At 32.7% G+C, this 21,971-nt stretch overlaps 1 protein-coding gene across 3 annotated transcripts in view; it reads left to right on the forward strand.

Moving 5' to 3' along the window:
* The window catches only part of LOC126978819 (uncharacterized), a 56,204-nt gene that overhangs the window by 23,458 nt on the left and 10,775 nt on the right, over positions 1-21,971 (forward strand). For 2 of the 3 annotated variants that reach the window (XM_050827904.1, XM_050827902.1), the window contains exons 2-6: positions 12,629-12,714; positions 16,707-16,901; positions 19,120-19,227; positions 19,499-19,600; positions 21,067-21,199. In XM_050827904.1, the coding sequence (XP_050683861.1) occupies positions 12,629-12,714; positions 16,707-16,901; positions 19,120-19,227; positions 19,499-19,600; positions 21,067-21,199 (624 nt within the window). Of the gene's footprint in view, positions 1-7,985; positions 8,096-12,628; positions 12,715-16,706; positions 16,902-19,119; positions 19,228-19,498; positions 19,601-21,066; positions 21,200-21,971 lie in introns of those variants that run through there. The other variant, XM_050827901.1, reaches the window with a different exon arrangement.

Here is a 21,971-nt window from a genome sequence, read left to right on the forward strand (position 1 = left end):
AATTTAATTATTGATTTTTTCTTATCACTATATATGGCAATACAAAGTTTGTTGGGTCAGCTAGTTATTGATAGATATTAGGCAACTACGACGATATTTAATTTATTTTAGTTTTAGTCACAGGTTTAGTCTTGTTGGTAACACGTGCCTCCAACGTCTAGGCGCGTAAAGATTAGGTGTTTTCATTGTTTCATTAGAATCACATTTCATTAGATTCATTAGGTTCACAATACAATTGAAATAATGCGCCGAGATCTCGGGTTCCCGCTTACTATAAATATAAATGATAAAGACATATAATATAATAATAATATTTTTATTAAAAGGTATGCACCCAGTTAAAATGACAATAATATATGAATAAAGTACAATAATGTAATACAATTCAATTTAAAAACATATACATTATTATAAAACATATGTAATAAATGGCACACTATTCACGCTTAAGTCTTATTTCCTAAATAAAATATAGTTATGTACGCGACCTGACTCACGTTTTCCCTTTGGTGATATATAAATTTTTATACATAACTTGATGTTATCAAAAACGTGTTTAATTATTCGTTTACAAGACAGTATCAAATTTCACATTCCACAAACGAATATAGAATAATGATGTCTATGATGTTGAGCTTTCTTTCCATCACATAATGGAATGTGGCTTTTCTCTACTAACGACATCATTAATATTTTGTTTTGAATACTTTGAACTTTGAATTACCTATAGGCGACCTCAATTATGATGAGAAAGAATTAAATATTTTATAAAATTATTGCTTATTCAATATAAGTTATGTTATAAGTAGGAAAATATTAGCTTTATTATTTTTAATATCAGCTAGATATTCTGTTCATGCCCTAGCTTAAAATCTCCCATTTATTTTCTATATGTTTTCGTTAACATTTTCATGTGATTGATTATAATCAAATATTAAGTAAGAATGAAAGAATGTAAGATTATTAATACAATATCACAAACAAATATATAAACATATCTATAAAAAATATATATTAGCACTTCATCAATTAAAGTCGTAGTGTAGAGGCGAAACACGTGTCGAATTGTTTTAACAACAAATATTGGTGGAATTAACACTAAAGAAAACTTAAATCATTTGTATAAAGTCAATATTTTTCCAATCATTTCATCGATGTACGGAAAACACAGACAAAAAGAACAGAACAGATTCTTGTATTCAAATTCAAATATTTTATATACTACCACCCATTCAAAATAACGTACCTCAGACCTGAGAAGAATGGGCTCAAGAAACTCAATAGGCTTTTTTTTATTTTTGTATTGGATATCCACAAAAGTATTAAACTTATATTGTAAATTCTTTAATCTATAGAATGCTACTTTAACAACGAGAAAATGCACTATACTTAAAAAAATTCGATTCTTTTGATAGTTGGAATATTGTTACTGAAGGTATCAAAAGTTTTCCATAAAAAATCTTCATTAGGCGCCAGCTCATGAACCATAAAATTATTGACAAATCCTATTATCCTATTAATATTATAAATGTGAAAGTTTGTATGTCTGTATGTATGTTTGAACTTCTATAACGCAAAAACTACTGATTGTATTTTGATGAAACTTTACAATAATATAGCTTACACACCAGAATAACACATAGGCTATTTATTATTTATAAAACTATCGCGTGAATTGTAATTTATATGGCAAAACAACGTTTGCCGGGTCAGCTAGTAAAATATAATGTATCTACACAGCGTAGGAATGGATACTTATGTATTAAGAATAAAATTTACTAATTTGTTGTTTGATATAAATTATCAATAAAATAATTTATATCTAACTAGTTAAACTTATTCAATATATCCATAACCTAACCCTAATTATAGTGTTTTATTAAAATTAATAGTGACTACAAGCAATACGCTGGCTCGTTAAAACCAATGTCGTAGTTTTAATGAGATAATTAGAATGGGTAGAGCATATACAACGAAAGAATAGTAAATAAATTGCATTATGCACTTTGTTTCAAAGTCAATCTCAAGACCTAGATACTCACAAGTACTAGCTACTACAAATTATAAATAACTTAACATTGAATATTGCAAATGAAGTTAATTAATAATACATTAATTTACAAAAATAATGTAATTATAAACATTATATTATGTTCCGCCTGTTTTGGTTTAATCAATTTAGTCTCTTATGAAGGAAACCAGTTATGCTGTATTGGACACGGATATGAAAGGTGTTTTTTGATAATTAGTTTTCGCTCAAGTGCTATTCAAATAAGATCTTTATCTTCTATGTAATAAAGTCAGGTAATGGATTCAAATGATAAATTCATAAAAATTTTGAGAGGGAAGACTCTAGTTTTTTTTATTATATTAGATCAAGACCGCATTTATGCTTAATAAGAATAAATACAAAATTTATTATTAAATAGCTGACCCTATTTTTCTAAAATCATCTATTATTCTAAAATTAACTACCTGCCAATAAAAGTCCCATCAAAATCGGTTCAGCCATTTCAGAGATTAGCCGGAACAAACAGACAGACAGACAAAAATTGTAAAAAATGCTTTTTTGGTGTATGTACCGTATATATATTCATATACATGTAGAAAAAACGGTTATTTAAATATTACAAACAGAAACTCTAATTTTGTATATGTGTATAATACTAGCTGACCCGGCAAACGTTGTCTTGCCATATAAATTATTTTTAGAGTTAGACCGTTTCTTGGACATTGTAACATTACTTTATTTTTCTAAAATAAAAAAAATAATCTAAAATAAACGTAGCGTAAATTACTCCTTCTTACATCAGCTACCTGCCAATAAAAGTCCCGTCAAAATCAGTCCAGTCATTTCAGAGATTAGCTGGAAAAAACAGACAGACAGACAAAAATTGTAAAAAATATTATTATTTTGGTGTATGTACCGTATATATATATATATATATATATTTATATATATAAACGTGTAGTATAAAACGGTCATTTCAATATCATAAACAGACACTCCAATTTTATATATAGAAGAATAAATGCGAATCCACAGAACTGTTTTGTATGTTCATATTTACTTAAATAGTATATATGCTGCCTTATAATTAAGTCATATTTGTATTGAAACATGCAAAATTTCATTAAATGGAAACAGTGTATTTTGTCGTGGAAGTGAAACAACTAAAGTCAATTATAAATTCCAGTGTTTAGTTTATTACAGTTCCATATCAAAATAATTTTCCAATTTGAATAAATGTTAAAAGTTTACATTTTTGTTAATTAAATCTTATGAATATCGTGCAATATATGCGTCCGCTTTCTCCCTAACACTGATAATACTGGAAGTAGGTATGGTTATTCTCACTCTAATTTACATTTATTACTAAGATTTTCATACCATACATTAAAACAGGTAGTATGCAGATGTTAAATAGTTTTTTCTGTACATTAATGTGCAGAGTTTTGTCTTTCATGACATCTCTCAGATTTGTATGGCAGCCAAACATGGGCTTTAACACAAAGTACAACGAGAAAACTGGAAACCTGCCAGCATGCAATGGAAAGTATGCTTAATGAGAAAAGGTCAGAGAGAATAAAAAACCATGTCATTAGAAAAAGACGAAGATCATTGACATAACATTGAAAATCAGAAAACTCAAATGGAAACGGGCAGGGCACATGATAAGTGGCCAAGAGAAATAGAGCTAAATTATGAGACGATGGTACTCTAGACAAGGGAAAAAGAAGGCGCAGACCATAGAAAAGGTGGGATGATAATATAAGACAAGTAACAGGAGTAACGTGGAATAGAGTACCCAAGATAGACAGGAATGGAAAAGGTTGGAGGAAGCCTTTGCCGATTGGTAAATAGACCTACAAAAAGTAATTAAGTATTACAATAGAATATATTAGGATAAGTTTAGCTACAAACTCATATAAAGTACATAAAAAGTTTCTCAGTTCTAAATATTTTGTAAAAAGATACAAAGTCTTAAGTCTTATTTACAATATAGAGATGAGAACTAACGGAGACACAGAAACTAAGAAAAGGGAAGCAAATCAATTGTTTTTTGTAAAGACGACCCCTATAGCCCAGTGGTTAGTGAACCTGCCTACTGAGCTAGAAGTCCCTGGTTCGAATCCCGGTAGGTGCATCATTTATATGTTGAATATGAAGGTTTGGTTTCCAGTCATTGATGTTGATATGTATTTATGTACGCTTAAGTAAGTATATTGTATTAAATATATCGTTGTCTTGTATCCACAGTATAGGCTATGCCTAGTTTGGGGCAAGATAATTTGTGTAAAAGTGTGTCAATATAAAGAAATAAATATATAAAATTGTAACTGTAACCGAATTTTAGTAGTCTATTCTACAGCCTAGTACATTCTAAGTCTAAGTATGTTTGTTTGAGTCAAATTTTGAAATGGGCAAATTAAAAATATATTCAGTGACGATATTGGTTTCGATCTAACAATCGAAAATAGTAAGTTACAGTGATTTAAGTACATTCAGTGGTAATTGGCATATTTTTATATTAACACCTCAAGAAAGCTCTAGTATCAAAGCAATTAGAATGTATTTATCAGTTATCAAAAAGGCAAGGACTGCGGTAGTTTGCGGTTCTGTCACTGACCTGTATAAATACCACTGGACAGGCTGTTCCATATGTTTGACGGCACATTTTTTGTGCCTATTTGAAGCGCCACTCGCTAGCGTCTATTTAACTTAACAATTTTTGACGTATAATACAAATGACTGCGAAGGAATAAAGAATACTCTGAAGTATTTTTGCATTTTGAATTAATTTCGTTCGTTTTCCGTGTTATTTATACTTCAAGAATCAACGTAATAAAGTACACATTTTTTTTGTAAATTATTTCCCACCGTCTATCGATGTTGAGGTTATCATCAGTAGTTTTAGTACCGCAGACTCTCGCTACATGGCCAACAGCGCCAAAATGGCGAATATCAAACAGGCACAAAAGCACTTTGACAGCCGCCAGCCCAGTGGTATAAAAGTCATTGGGTTCTGTAAACAGTCAAAATTATCAAAAAAGAGCTGTCTGTTGTATAAAGCACGAGTGACTAAGAAATTATCTTCCAATGTTATCTGTTAAAATCTCTTTGAGTAAAGTACAATTCTTTATGATAATTTATTAAAGATTTTTCTCTAATTAATTTAATGAGTTTGGAATGGAGAACAACCTTCTACATTCTAATGAATAACAATCAACATTAATGAACTATTACTATAGAAATCTCTGATAACTACTTTCAATAATTGCATCTAATATAACAGCAAGATTAATAACCATAAAGAAACGATAAAGTGAGACTTGTTAGCTCGTCGAGGTATCCATAATAATTATTATTTTAATGTGTATTTTATTAACTGTATAAATCTCAATAGTTGATTAACGGCCGTTCCCAATATACTATCTACAGATAGAGATAAATTGCTACCTTTTACTGTCAGTAATTAGCTGTCAATAATCTGAAGCTGTCCTAATATACCCGATAAGTCATTCTTATCGCCAGTTCACTGCTGCGATTTCCATACAAACTTCTATGCCTGGTAAGCTATACGTCGCCCCATTGACAGACAGCGTGTACGGATAAGATGAGTTACCGTCGATAAGTTTAATGGGACAGAAAAGTCAACCATAGTTACGATTTTTAATCTCAAGTAGGCCACAACCGGAGATAGACTGAATATTGGGAATGGTCGTAACACGAGTGTTACACAAAAACAACTATGATAACTATTTTGACTCCTGCCAAGCTCAGTTCAACTGAAAATATGAGCCTGCAAAGGTAATGAAACGTGAGACGGAATAAATAATAATAAAAGTGTAACTTTTGTAATAAAAAAAAACCTTACGTAGAAATATGAGCTAAATTTACAGTGTCTTTTTTTTCTTTATCTTTTAAAAAGTATTTAATTTAAACAATTTACTTGAATGTATAAAATCGTTTAATTTATTGGCACATTCGAACGAATTTTTAATTAAACGTGGAGAAAGGAGTTGACTCATGACTTATAGATATCATCAAATAAGAATGAGGTGATAAGCCCTGTTCTATTCCAGCTTAGATAAGTTATACGTAAATAAATAAAAAATAAATTACATAAGTCAATTATTCTTGTTTTTAACAATGAATAATTGACTTAGATAATTTATACGTTTAGATTCAACCTCTTGCTGCAAGACAACCAATGAAAACAGGCCAGGTTTATTATTTTAGTGCGAGTGACAAGCTACTTCTTACACTCGCGATTTCTTTATCACTTTGTGTTAGTGTGCGTGCATTGCTCAAAATAGAGGCTTACTGTCAACCTCAATTTTATTTTACGTTTTCACAACTGTCACAGTCTATCTATATTTATAAATGATCTAAGTTGTCAATCACTGGCTGCCATACTTCTTATTGTAGTGTATTATAGCCTATTTAGTCATTTTATGAATATATTAAATAAAGTGGCAAATATTATTTTTATCAGCAAGAAAAGAGTAAGGAACAGGGAACAACATTGAACTTAATACCCTATAGACGCAGAGAAAGTGGTAAATGCTTACAGGCAAAAGGCCAGGACGATATGTTATGATCCTTACCTAACCATTGAGCATTCAAATTGTTTGCATTACGAATATATTGGGACTATGTTCAGGATACAAATATATTAGCGGTAGTCTCATGTCTGCTTACAAAGAATCCTGAAATATTTCAGGCACATTACTCGCAGAAGCGAAGATAGTTTAGAAAGCCTCATGGTGACGGGGAAGGTAGAGGGTAAAACAGCGGGAGACCGAAGAGATGGTCGGATTACATATCCGAACATCTGAATATCCCTGTCAACGTAGCACTGCACTAGGCCACTGACCGTAACAGATGGAGGCGTGCTCTTGAAACTCTACGGAGTAACGATCCTCAACAGCGAGCGGCCGAAGAAGAATGTTCTAAGAGTCTGATATAAGGTCAATGGGGAAAAGATGCATAGGTATAGTGGACTTAATACCTTTTTCTTAAAGTCCCAAAGGTTTATAAATATAAACAATCAAGAGATCCATCAAGATAAAATTGGAGTTGAAGAAAATTATTTACAACAATTCAGTAAGCCAGATTCTGCAATATACTGTGCAAGTACATACTTCAGTTTTCAAGAAGCTTGCTCTTATCCGCAACAATATTAGGGACTAAACTTTATTCCGCGCTGTTTGCGAGAAAATATGATATAGGTGCCTTTGATACTAAGAAATTGTTATTGTCACAAAGGAGAGAAAAGTTCTTACTAGTTCTTTGACGTTATAAATATCAGTTATAATGTAATATAGCAGGACGATTATCTATTAAATGCAGTGTTTGTCCACGGAAAAACTGTCACCTTGCGTTTCACTTTAAAGTGTAATTGTACACCAATTACACTTATTAAGGAATTAAATACTTTATTAATCCTCGGATGGCAATCGTAGCGTAGCTTCATCACTCAAGTTATTTCATTACTGCTATGCGCTGATGATACATTAAGATACGGTAGGTAATTTGCTTGTTCTACATGTGGTTGAGACTGCGCGGTAGATATGAAAACTTTATCAATAGGAGGTTAATGATACGAAAAAACAACTGTGCTTACCGAGCAAGTCTCTCCGTCTATTTCCGACTGACGCTGACTAGTAATATCTGAAATTTTGCGTTCGTTTGGCTCATTATCTCTGGCTAGACAGTCGGAAGTACTTTCCTTTGGCCTTATAAATCAGTGTTAAACATAATTAAAGACCGCGTTCCAGAAAACATACCAATCGTCCGGCAACAAGACGAAGACTTATTCTTGCAAAAATTAACATTAATTTGTAACAAATATAAATGCATTTACAAATTTAAACAATGAATATTTAATTATCAAAAACAAAAAGACGGAGGAAGGAGTTCATAAAATTCCAAGGTCATGGTCGCAGTTAGATACCATTTCAACTTCATTATACTGTGAACAAAACCAGTAAAGGCAGTACATGTCGCGCATTTGTCGCAGGACACAGTCGTGTTTGTTAGTTAACAGCTGTTTAAATTACCTTGGTCTTGACATGAGAGGACGTAATGGTGAGTCAGCCGTCATATGCATCTAACTCATTAAAATCCGCCCCTAGATAATTATTTTTACATAAACAATAACACATTAAACAAAACAATAAAATAACTAAAATTGTCACTTATGAGTTGTTTTTTCAAAATCGCCTTTTAAGTTCACCACATAAAAAAAATATTTATTAAGAATTATGTTGTACTTGATCAATAATAATTATAAAATCTTTTAATATATTTTTTTAAATTAGTAAGTGAATTGAACGGGTTATTTTATATACACAAATATTAAATTCTTTGAGCAAAAATATTAAATAATGTTAAATAACACTGATACTTAACGATATTTAAGAATCTTAAACTTTTAAAGACTTGTATTTAGTTGATCTGAGTTTAATGGGTACTCAAATCCTTTGATCATAATGCAAGTTTTCAAGATCTACTAAAGAGTTTATTAATGATTTTATCCTTAATTATGCTAATAAAGATAATGCTTAGCACTACTGGTCGTACTCGGGTATAATATTATGCAAGTATCAAAGAGAGAAGGACGTTTCAAACGATTGAAGGCTAAAAGTGCTAAATAAATATACGATTTTATTGAAAACTTAATGGGTTTAATTAATTCTAACTTTGCAACTTAAAATACTTCCAGTGTTCATTTCAAACAATTTGAAGGTTCCAAATTAAAAGCCAATATACAGAATACTTTTAACCATCTACATATTCATAATTTCTTATTATCCACAATACAATGTAAGCCTTATAGCAATAGGTAATAAAATTGTGGAAGGTTAGAATCAAAGGTATTGAAATTATTAATAACAATCTTATTAGAATTATTACATAAATTATTACATAAATTATTACATAAATTATTACATAAAAATCCGAAATGGCTTTATTGTCCGAGATATTAAATAATTAAAGTATTTTTTATTACCAAAGAGCGGCCATTTATAATCTCAGTCAGGTAGAATTAACTTATTAGGAATATGACTATTGAATCGAAATTGTGTTAACAGATTACCAGTTAATAGATTTACCAGTCGGAGGCTCCTATACACAGGAAGCCGGCTAGATTATGGGTACCACAAAGGCGACTATTTCTGCCGTGAAGCAATGTGTAAACATTACTGTGTTTCGGTCTGAAGGGCGCCGTAGATAGTGAAATTACTGGGTAAATGAGATTTAACATCTTATGTCTCAAAGGGACGAGTGCATTTAAAGTGCCGATCAGAATTTTTGAGTTTTTCAAGAATCCTGAGCGGCACTATAAATGCACTCGTCCCTATTTGCCCAGTAATTTCACTGATGTTATTTTAACTTCGTCTGATGTTATTTTATAAAGTTACGTAATAGGTCCGAACAACATAAATAAAATAGAATTTTCTAGATTTTAAACTAAATTGATACAACATTACAAACATTCACATGGATTAAATACAAACAAACAATCATGACTATGTAGCAAAGTGTATGCGGAAATTACAGACTTCCATTTACCCCTTTATCCTGAGATACTTGAGCTACTTCCACTAGTGTCATGCCCTTCATACGTGTTCTAAATTGTTCTTGATACTCTTGAATTGGTTTCTTTCTAAACATTCCATACCTGATCGTGAAATTTTCCCCTACTTCGACCTTTGCCAAAGCTTCCTTCTATATTAAGCTTTATAAATTTGTGCTTTATAGATTGACTAATCCCCTTTCATGTGGGAGGCTCCTTTGCACAGGATGCCGGCTAGATTATGGGTAGGTAACACAACGGTGCCTATTTCTGCCGTGAAGCAGTACGTTCTAAACATTACTGTGTTTTGGTCTGAAGGGCGCCGTAGCTAGTGAAATTACTGGGCAAATGACACTTGGCTCTCAAAATCTCGAGCGATTGCCAATTCTGCGGTCATCTGGAAGGCAAAGCCAAATTAGCTACGAAGAAGCTGGGCGTCATACATAGAGCACGGCAATACTTCAAGTCAGCATACTGTCTAGTGCTCTACAAAGCGCAGGTCCGGCCAGATATGTCTACTTGCTGCCATCTTTGGTCTAGCCCACCACAATATCAACTTGAACCATTTGACTGCGTGCAACGCAGTATCTGATTCCTCGCATTATCTGGGATTCAGTGCTCTCTGAACGACTAGATCACTTGTCGTTGCGTAGAGATGTAACTTAATTGTGTGTGTTCTACCGCATTTATCACGGCGAGTGTTCTGAAGAGCTGTTTGATATTATTCCTGTCGCCGAATTCCATCATCGCGTGACACGCCACAAATTAGAAAATCATCCCCACCCTCTGGTTTTGTGGCGTTCCTCCACAATGTGGTTTTCAAGGATTTCTTCTTCTATGTACAACCAAGTTGTGGAAGTGAACACACTATGTTTTTTATAATAAGTAAATATTTCATATCATATATTCTAGCATTGTCTGTCGTTCAACGATATTTACTCGTTGTTGTTTAATTTAATATTTATTTAGATACATATTATGACGATAATAATAATAATATTAACACACTTTCTACACAAATTATCTTGCCCCAAGTTAAGCATATAAAGCCTGTGTTATGGGTTACAAGATAATGATATATTTAATACAATATACTTACTTAAACATACATAAATACATTTAAACATTCATGACTCGGAAACAAACATCCATATTCATCATATAAATGCTTGCACCTACCGGGATTCGAAACCTAATAATACGTAAAAATGAATACCCGCCTTTATTTAAGCGCTACGTTAGACTTGACGCGGTGTATGTTAGACGATACTCTATAGAAAAGCTCAGGATTCAAACACAATAGAAGATCCTACGATGTTGTTAGTAAGTAGCTTCTGCTATTGTACTCGTTTTAATATGACATACTTAGCGTGGTAATAGCTAACGCCTTGTGGCATAGAACAAGTGATAAAAATATACTTAATTGTAGTATCTAGCGTGATCTATATTAAAGATATAATAAAAAAATAACCATACCTTACACAACATAAAAAATAGGTATTGCTGATTTTTTATATTAATACTTAGACAGTACAGTTACAGTACAAAACAATTAGACTTACAAGCATGGACAAAAATTGTGTAAAGGTAAACTCTGCCTACGCGTCTATTAGGCAGATTATTATCTTCAGTTGTGTTTCGACTCAATGAAAAACTGTCCAAACAACAGCATATCTAAACTTAAAAAGAAAAGAGTGTCGTATTTAATATAAATAGGTAAGTTCACCCAAAAATTAACAAAACTGTGTAACTAACTTGATGTTTTTAATCATTTTGCTAAATAATTACATTTCAATTGCTAAAACAAAATGTTCTTGCCTCGTGTTCGCGTCCAATCTTCTAATGAGCGTATACAATAAACTTTGAACTACACTGCCACGAAATAAGGTGTTAATTTGAATGTTTTTTTAATGTTATCTGTATACGTTACTGTATACGTATATAGAACGCCACTCGGACTTTTTTGAGGACCATTTCATTCATTATATATATATATATATATCTCTGTTATTCGTACAAATTGTACATTGTACTACCAAGCTAGAGGTCTCGGGTTCGAATCTCGGTAGGTGCAATCATTTATATGATGAATATATATATTTGCTTCCGAGTCATGGATGTTTTTTGTATTTATGTATGTTTAAGTAAGCTAATTGTGCTAAATATATCGTTGTCTTGTACCCATAGTACAGGCTATACCTAGGCAAGATAATTTGTGTAATAGTGTGTCAATGAATTATTATTATAATTATTCTTTATGATCAATACATCGTCAATGCTAATCAAAAATGCCTCACACCAGATTATTAAGGGCTGAATTTTTTTGTATCATTACGCCTGGATCATAAGGACTCATCTATAAGTCTATCACCCGATTTGGGAGTGAACTTTTCTTCCTTTCCTTAATCGTTTATTGGATGAAAAGTATTAACCGTCAGATTTAAATGTTCTGTTTTATTAACAAAATATATTTTATGCACTCTATCGTTTATGAATAATACACAGATTACATATGTACTAATCAAAACTGTCAACCCTACAGTTATAGTTGGTAATTTCATTCCCATTTTAACTATTGGGTTCCAGGAAACCCTTATATTATATCAAACCCTGAAAGTATGTTCTTTGATTAACTGTTATACATTTAAAAAAAAAAAGTAAAGGATTAAAACGCGTGTAATTCTAACTGTGTTTTACATTAGACTTTGGGGGACCCGTGAAAACGTGCTCGGGAAAGGTCCACGAAACATCGGGTTAACTAAAATAATAATAAAAATGTAACATTTACGTTAAATCTCATGTAAAAATACAGTTACAATTACACGCCATTTAACCCTTTAAAAAAGTGTTTTTCAGAATTGTCTTTATGGTGGATTGCCCTCGAGGTATTTTTTTAATGGATGATGACCGCTTTCATTTGAATCCTTTTCTAATATTTTAAAGTTTAACGAAATACGTCACTAATATTTAAAAGTTGTAGAGAGTCTTTTATGTATTTTAGTTGATAGTAATTTTCACGTGAATAATATAATTAATTTCAGGAGGAACGTGTGAACAAATTGGCAGACGCCGAGCCGTGCCTGTTATATATCTCAGAGGGTCTCACTATGAAGTCGGATATGATGTGGTAAGTTAAGTAAGAATAAAACAGCTCATAGAAAGTCTATATTCTAAAATAATAATATAATACTTTTCATAGAAATCAAAATCTAGGGCAAGATTACGCCAGCCCTAGTTTGTGAATATTTCAAAAGCTCATAATCAAAAAGTTCCCAAATACTCAAGTGTAATACTATTTAAAAGTTAATTTTGTTATTGCCCTTTAAGAAGTAAAATATTAAAAACTTATAAAATATTAACATAATCCTGAGATGACAATGAACAAATTCGTCGCGTATAGCTTAAGATACAATAGACTTTTAAGCGATATATTGTTACTGTCTGCAATAATTTGCCTTGCATTTTTTTGTACACATTATTGTTGTGAGGGCTGCTTTTTGGCTTGCTTCCCATACAATCACTCTGCTCGGTATAAATGTTTCACTGTGTGATTATAACATATTAGTGGATATGGATGGCAGTACAATCAAACTTTTGCATTGAACAAGCACATGTTTGTTACAACAAACAAAAAATTTAAGTAAGGAAAGCTACACAATTACTAAGTAGATCGACAGCAGGTGCACAATATTTTTGCAAAGATATTCTAATATCACGGGGAGTGTTCCAAAGACCTGTTTGATCTGATTCCTGCCTCTGAATTCCGCCTTCGCACGACACTGGCTGTGGCGGTCTTCCACAGCGCGGTTTTCAAGGAACTTTCTTCCACATACAATAAAGCTGGGGAATTAGCTTCCTTTGCGGTGTTTTCGGGACGATACGATATAGGTACCTTAAAAGCACCACAAGAAAAGTGCTCAATGCCGCTAAAGAAGGTTTCCACTTCAAAAAATATAAGATCGTCATTAGTCATTATCATGATTGTTGACACCTTCGATATCTTAAATAGCCGTTGTGTTTATTTATGGATTTAAAAAAACTATATTGGTATGCTGCTAATATTCAAAAATTTTGCACATTTTCTGACGGATGTGATGAATATTTATGTCAAATTTAAAACATTGAATGGTAATTAATTAATCGCATAGTCTAGTCACATAACTGGTTCTACTGGATTTTTTATGCCTTTAAAGTGCTATTAATATGGGTTATGATTTGATTATTACGGAAAAGATAAGGTTTTTGCCGATAAATAAAGTTAGCCAAGATCATTGTTTTTCTGTATTTATATCAAGTGATTTTCTGATGAGATCAAAAGGCTGTTTCAACGACAATCCAAATGCTACCAAACTTCGAAGAGCGTATACAAAAAATTACCAGTTCCCAAGTGAAATTTCATAACGAAGGGAATCTTATTATCATCTTTTTAATTTACCATCTTTACTGAAGCCTCAACCACAGATGCAATACACATTGTTGATTTAATTGTTAAATTATTAGTACCCTTGAAATAACTTGTGGACATGCTCAATAAAATAGGTAATTAACACACCTTTGGATGGGAAATCACCATATGTATAGCAGCCCCTGTAGTACGAAAGATACATAATAAGATTTACAGATTATTACAGATGTTAATATCGTTAATGCAGAAAAAAAAATTGTCGTGCTCACACAATAGAATAAGAAGCACTCAAGCGTTCTAGGGCATAGTTCATAATACAAAGGCTGTTGAAAGCAGTTTCATATACGGCGCCGTTAAAGTTTAACAATTGCTATTTTGTGTAGGTAGGTATTAGTGTACAAAGCACCATGGGTCACTTAGGAGGAAATGCGATTCCGCTACTCGCATGTTCTGAGGCCCTCGATTTTGTCTCATCAATACAAATTTCACCCTCGTAGGAAGTACTAGCTATTATTACCATATGTGATCAATGTAGATTCTATCAATGATTCAATGTAATAAATTATTTAATTGAAACTTTAAGTTTTATTATTGAAAAATATATACATAAATATTGAGAACAAAGGTGTTAACAATCAGAGTGAATCCGTCAATATTTATCTAGGCCAAACAGAGAGCAAAATTGAAAACATCACAACCGACTTTTTCCTCATCGATAAAACTTTCTTTGCTTATCAATATATGGATTCACCAAAGAGGATATAGGATCTTCAGTTTAAGATATTATATATTAGTCCATTTTTAAGTAGTGCTATTCTTAGGTATACATATCTGATAATAGGTCAGGCAAAGTCTTTTCGGGTATAGTATGTAATAACTAATAACTCGTAATGAAATCTCTGTGGCTGCTTTATTAGTATCTGACTGGTTTTGATGATATTTGTTGTTGTTTTTTTTATGTGACGTTTTTACATAGTCATAATATAATCTTAGCAACCTGGATTTGCCTGCCATGAATGATTAATAATTCAATTTGCCATGTGCTTCCGCAGAGCGTAAAAAATATAGGGAAACCCCAGGCTCAAGACTTAGGGCAGTTACTAGTGGGAGGCTACTTTGCACAGGTTTCCGGCTCGATTATGGGTACCAGTAATTACGAGAAATCGAGATTTAATTGAGTTTTATTTGGTTCAACTGGTGTTTGTACCCTATCGTAGTATTTATTATGTTTTGTTTTTGTAAATATATAAAGACTTATATTATTTTTGTTATAGATTATCACTAAAACCTGTGATAGGACTTTGATAAGCCTAAGAAAATATAAATCACTACATTATGCAGAGCAGTTCTTATTTTAGATTCAATGTTATGATATTACACGTCTCTATATTTTAATTTCTATAATAATTATTATCATGTGAGTTTGTATCTTGACTTGTGTATGTTGTTGCAGATAAAATTATCTATCACTTTAGTGATTACGAATTCAAGACAAGAATAATATGTAGATAGTTATATATTATAGTTGAGCATTATTAAAATATTGCATAGTGTGATTTTATAAAACGAAAACATGTGACAAAAAAAAAGCAATTGTGTGTTTTTATGAAACCACGATGCATAGAAATAAAAATTATTGTATGGTTTAATGAAACCACGGTAAAAATGAAAGTTTTTTTCACATTATAGACATTTAACTAATATTTTTTGGAATAATATTCCATTAAGGGTATAAAAATCGCTTTATAAATCATAATTTTATGCTTGGAAAATTGGAATGATAGTGGGAAATAATAAAAATAAACAAAATAGCGTGGACCACTGGCACAAATAAGTAATAGTCTATACATTACACGGTCAGCTGCTGTGAGCTATAGGCGCCGCCCGAACGTCACGCGACATGCAACACACAAACGAAAAAGTTTGAGACGATGTAATAAAAGTTTCACTTTAAAAAAACACAAGTTTATATATTATGCTATAAATTTTCATAAAATAAAAAAAACTTTATCGAGTGTGTGGGGGATCGAACCTACTCTTCCACCCGAACGCAATCGCATCCAATAAGAGAACTAAAGGCGCCGCCTGACCGTCACGCGACATGCGACACACAGACGAAACAGTTTGAGACAATGTAATAAAAGTTTTACTTTAAAAGAGAATAACTATAAATATATCTACAATATTAACTATTATGTAAAGGCTTAAGGCGTTAATTAATGATATAGAACGCATTTCTAGGCAGTTTCCCAATATTTTGTCTTCCCTTTGTGGTATGTTTTGTAGAGTCCCGACTAATCTGCCATGGTATACAGATCCGTATTTGAAATTTGAATACCAAAGAGACAAGACTTGTATACTCTAAATATATTAAGAAGAGACATTGAGAAAAACGTTGGAATAAATAGTTCCTTCACATTGCATTATCTTAAGTGAATCCTTTGGGTGCGGTGAGCACTTTATTTTGTATTTAATGTGGAGACAGATGAGACCATCACACTAGGCTGTCTAAAGTATGTCCGCTCCGAAGTCTTCACTTCTTTAATATTATCATCTTAAACAGACATCGTTTTATATGTTTAGTTTGTAAGGAATATTGTTTTTACATTAAGTATCTGAAGATTGTTTTCGTTGTAATTTCTATCAGTAGTGCTGAGACAAAATGTAGTATGATATTGTATGTATTGGATTTAAAAACATTTCGTGTATTTCAGGGAAGAACGTTTTCCTCTTTAATAAAAGATTTCATTGATACTTATGCAAATCTTCGGGACTTCGAAAAGGAATACAAAACGGATGCTGGGAGAAATGCGTACGAGATAACTCTTGCCAACATGAAAAAAAAGTATCCTTTCTACATCAATGAAATGCAAGGTGTCGCTGACGGTGCTAAAGTACCTTTTAATGTGGTAAGTAGCATATAACACTATTATATAACTTCTTCTTATTGTGACTCATTAAACGACCCTATTGGTCCCATATTAGCTAAGAATAGAAACTTAGTGGACCTAAAAAGTGTTGCAATATATTTAAGTGATACGGCTTTCGAGAAAGTATAATAAATACCTAACCACTGTGTATATGACAAGTCAAATAAAACCACATAATATAAGTAATAAATATATTGCGGTACAAATTAACTTGGTATAAAGTTTTTTTTTATGGAATAGGAGGACAAACGAGCGTACGGGTCACCTGTTGTTAAGTGATCACCGCCGCCCACAATCACTTGCAACACCAGAGGAATCACAGGAGCGTTGCCGGCCTTTAAGGCGTACACCTTGTACGCGCTTTTTTTGAAGGTACCCATGTCGTATCGTCCCGGAAACACCGCACAAGGAAGTTCATTCCACAGCTTTGTAGTACGTGGAAGAAAGGTTCTTGTAAACCGCACTGTGGAGGACCGCGACACATCCAGATGGTGAGGATGATATCCGAACTTGTGGCGTGTCGTGCGAAGGTGGAATTCGGCGGCAGGAATAAGGTTAAACAGCTCTTCGGAACACTTCCCGTGATAAATGCGGTAGAAGACACACAATGAAGCGACGTCTCTACGCAACGCCAAGTGATCCAGCCGTTTACAGTGCACTTGGTCCCCGACAATTCGAGCTGCTGCAGTTATACCTGAGAATATAAAAATGTTTTATGTATCGCTGACAACCTTGTCAATGCAATGATTATTTTGAAGTTTTCAGAATGTCAAGCAGCCTTGCAAATAAACGCGGGAAACGAAATAAACCAATCTATATAAGCAAAATGTCTATTGGTAAAGATTTTCATATTCTTGGTTTATTCTCCTTTATAACTTTATACCAAGTTTATTTGTAAGGCCGTTAGGACTAGCGGTTTGTATGTTAAATGTAATTATAGCTAAACCAAAGAATATATAATTGTACAAGTGGCTTAACCAATATTATAAATATATTATCGGCTAGGTAGATTACCTAACCTCTTTTGATTAAATTGAGTATGGACGTAGACTGACATAGGATATATTTTATGGCAAGATATTAAAGATACGAATAGTGCGGCACATACCTACACCGCCTAGAGTACAGTACAACTACAGTAATATAACATACCCTCTGTAATTGTACTCATTAGGCATTTTATAAGATTAATTAATATAGGTAGATGATCAAAAACAAAGTTAAAAATTAAATTTAATTGTCGTTGGAATATTCTATTAAATAACCACAATCTGTAGGACAGCCGTCAATAAACTGCCAATATCTACCTATCCCTAGACAAAAACACCACAGATAATTTTTACCGGGTGTATTATTAATTGTTCTTGGATCTAGGACACTAAAAAGCGCAACGCTTTTGAAGCCAAAATATATTAGTATTTATTTAGCTTTACTTGGCAGCGGATCAGATCATATTATATCATGTCCACTATAGTAAAAATAATACAAAGAAGCCAATTACAATATTTTTACTTGTGACGCGTTTAGCAAAATAGTCACAATTTCTCGTAAAACTCTGAAAGAGCGGCGTTATTCGCAGAACGAATCTATCATAAATCACGTTTTTTGTTAACAATCATAATAATCAATAGTATCACGTTTCAAGCGGCCGGCGCCGGGTTTGGCGCCAAAACAGCTCAGCAATTGGCTTATGCGGGCGCGCGGGCCGTATTGGTATATCACAGGTTAAAAGGAGAAGTTTATAATTAACAACTGAATGTAGTATCTATACACTATAAATAAGACACGCCATCTTAACACAACTCTGATCTCATGTCAAGAATTACCGACAAATCTACAATAATGTAGTCTTGTAAAATTATTCTTATTTCTCAGCAATATAAATTGTTATTAATTTCAGATACGGACGGCTGTAAAAATAATGCTTATATTCATGTTTATAAGCATTATTTCTATAGAAATTAATTTTCCAAATTGGCACTTAACACATTTGAGAATTGTTAGCTGATAAAAAATGTTAGAATTTTTGTCTTCCTACGCATAGATGGCGTTACAAGTCGATAGTTGAACAAATATACCAAGATTTATAGTTAATTCGTTTTTCGGACTGTTGGCTAAATGTAACTTAAATTATATTTTTCTCCGGAGAGTATTAAATAAGTATACCATTAATGTAACTTGACATTTCACTTTGCAGCTATTTCTTCTGCAAATGGATGACATTATAGAAACGATTAATGAGAACCACATCCCGAGACAAGACACGGGTGGATGTTCTTCCATTGGAATACACACCGCTCATGACGTAAGGAAAATATGTATTTAGTTATTTAAAATATTTTAATTTGAATCAGAGTATGACTTGACTGATATTATTACTATACTCCGAATCCTGATTGTGGATATTACTAATAAAGTACGAGTTAAAAATATATTTGTTTGATATATTTTTAAAATTTGATACCTTCTTTTTAAACAGAAAGTTGTTCCAATTTATTATGTAACAATAATTATTAAATATATGTATAAGATAATAATTAATACACAAAAAATCCTAATTTGTTTATAAATTTCAGGCTATTCTGGGACACACTGAAGATGCGTTTCATGAAACTTTGAACCATTTCTACATAATGTCGGCGCATATCATTCCAACCGAGGAGGACAAAAAACTTGGGGTTTGTTACTAAAAAAATATTTAATCATCTCAGCTACTGAAACTGAGATAATTAACTAATCGACAGTTACTTAATCTCAAAAGTTTCTTCTGCATATCAATGATATGCTGTAATCTGCCACATTTCTTGAAATAGCGTCAAAGAGAATCGGAAAAAACTTATGTATGAAATCGAGACTGTGTTATAAAAAGTCTTTGAATGGGTTTTAACTTAGTCCAGTGTTTACCTAAGAAGACAGAGGTTTGTAGGTTCGCTGGCATAGACCATAATATCATCAATATAGCGAGCGACGTTCAGTTCCCTGTTCACACCAAGGCCAAGAGAAGGTCAAATTTTGCCTCAAAACAGCTTGGTGTACACAGTTAGGCGAGACAGTACGTCACTTCAAGCCACCCCCTGCAGATATTTAAGGCGGAATTTAATGAGTACTATTGTCACCTATGGGCAGGTGCTCCCCAGTACCAGCATCTTCCATTTGTTCGCATACATCAACGAACAGGTCGAATCACGGATCAAGTCATATCCTATCTGCTGCATTAGCGGACATGCGTAGAGATGTCACTCTGTATGTTCTACTTTACTATAATTTAAAATAAGAAACTTTACTATATTTTGAAATAAGTTTTATTCTATACAAAAAAGAATGGCGATATAATTTTCATAATTTTAATTAAGGTTGGAAGTAAAACTCATTAGGGTTTTTAATCAATTCGTAATATAATTTTGTGTTGATGTTATGATATGCAATAAACAGTTTTGTTTTAAGTTATCAACTCTTGGAATATAAAGTGTAGCGGTAACGCTAACAAATGGCTTGCTATTTCATTGAAATCAAGATTAATAGCCTTATTGTTAAGTTTCATTGCATATCAAGAACTACAGGACTTATGGGTAATCACCCGAAAGGCGAGCGCCCACCGGCTTGTGGGAGAATTAGAAAAAAAGTGTAGACAGCGACGACAAATGTTTCTACTTATACACGGCTGATGTTATTGTAACCGACTTCAAAAAATGGAGGCTAATATAAATTAGTGTTATTTTTTCATAATTTCAAATTACCTTGAAACTCTCACTGGCTAACAAATAACCTGGGTATAAATTTATACCTGAGAATAAAGCAAGAATATGCAAAATGTTGACTATATCGCTGCCATTATTGTCAATACAATGATAATTCTGAAGTTTATCCTAATGTCAAGCAGCAATAATATATAAAATAAACGATAAACGCGGGAAACGTTATAGGTACGTCCGAATAAACCGATCATAAGCAAAATGTCTATTTGTAAACATTTTGCATATTCTTGGTTTTTTCTCAGTTATAAATGTATACTATGTTTATTCGCCAGACCATGAGTGTTTTATTTGGATGTTTTTATTTAAAAGGGTATAAGATCCAAATAACTACACCGTCATCCAATTCTTAAATATTGTTACTAATCCTGTACTTAATTGTTTATAATTAGGCAGTTGAAGAGAGGTTTGCTTCGTTATGTTACGCTGGTCACATGCCGGGTTACACAATGGGTTTCAACGCCAACGGATTAGTTTTTTCCATAAACACGCTCAGCCCCTTGATCCTTAAACCTGGAAGCACTCGTAAGTATTTTTTATCGTCGACAAAATGTTCATTGCGATTTATAACTGCTTATTATTATAGTATATTAATTATTATTTTTAATTTTTTTACATTCGTAAGATATACGAATGTTACCCTTCAATATAATTTTACACGTTACTTTTTATGCATTCATTCTTATGTAAGTCAAGGCCCGCACGGTACTTTGTGGGCGCAGTCTTTGGAATCCAAAGAAAAAAATTTCGACCAATTAACTTCGTATATCCCTCAACAAGGCATGTTGGTAGGTCCCCAAGATGAACCGGCGATCTGGTCAAGATCGCCGGAATACGTTGGATGAGGGCAGCGCAAGACCGATCGTCGTGGAGGCCTTTGTCCAGCATTGGACGTCTTATGGCTGATGATGATGATGATGAGCCCTCACCAACCTTAGCGATATTTACCCTATATTTACTGAACAACACCTCTATGTATGCTGGTTGTGTAAGCGTTAAAAAACAACTCCCGTGACACACCGAAAGAAATAATAGGTATAAACCTGTTTTTACCAGCAATAACTGTTTTAACCGATTCCAAACCTTGGCAGTGAGTGACATTAATGCTCACGCAGGCATGGCACAGTCGTGCATATGATTGGTATTACATATTCTTTTTGGCTCCGCGGTGAGAGTCAACAATGTGAAGTCAATAATGCGAAGAATTTTGATTGAGCATTTTGTTCCATGAAACCATATTTTTTAAACTTAATTCAAATAACAGCGCTCTAGTACCGTGCCCATAGCCTATAATGAC

Source organism: Leptidea sinapis, chromosome Z, assembly GCF_905404315.1.
Source record: "Leptidea sinapis chromosome Z, ilLepSina1.1, whole genome shotgun sequence".
NCBI lineage: Eukaryota > Metazoa > Arthropoda > Insecta > Lepidoptera > Pieridae > Leptidea > Leptidea sinapis.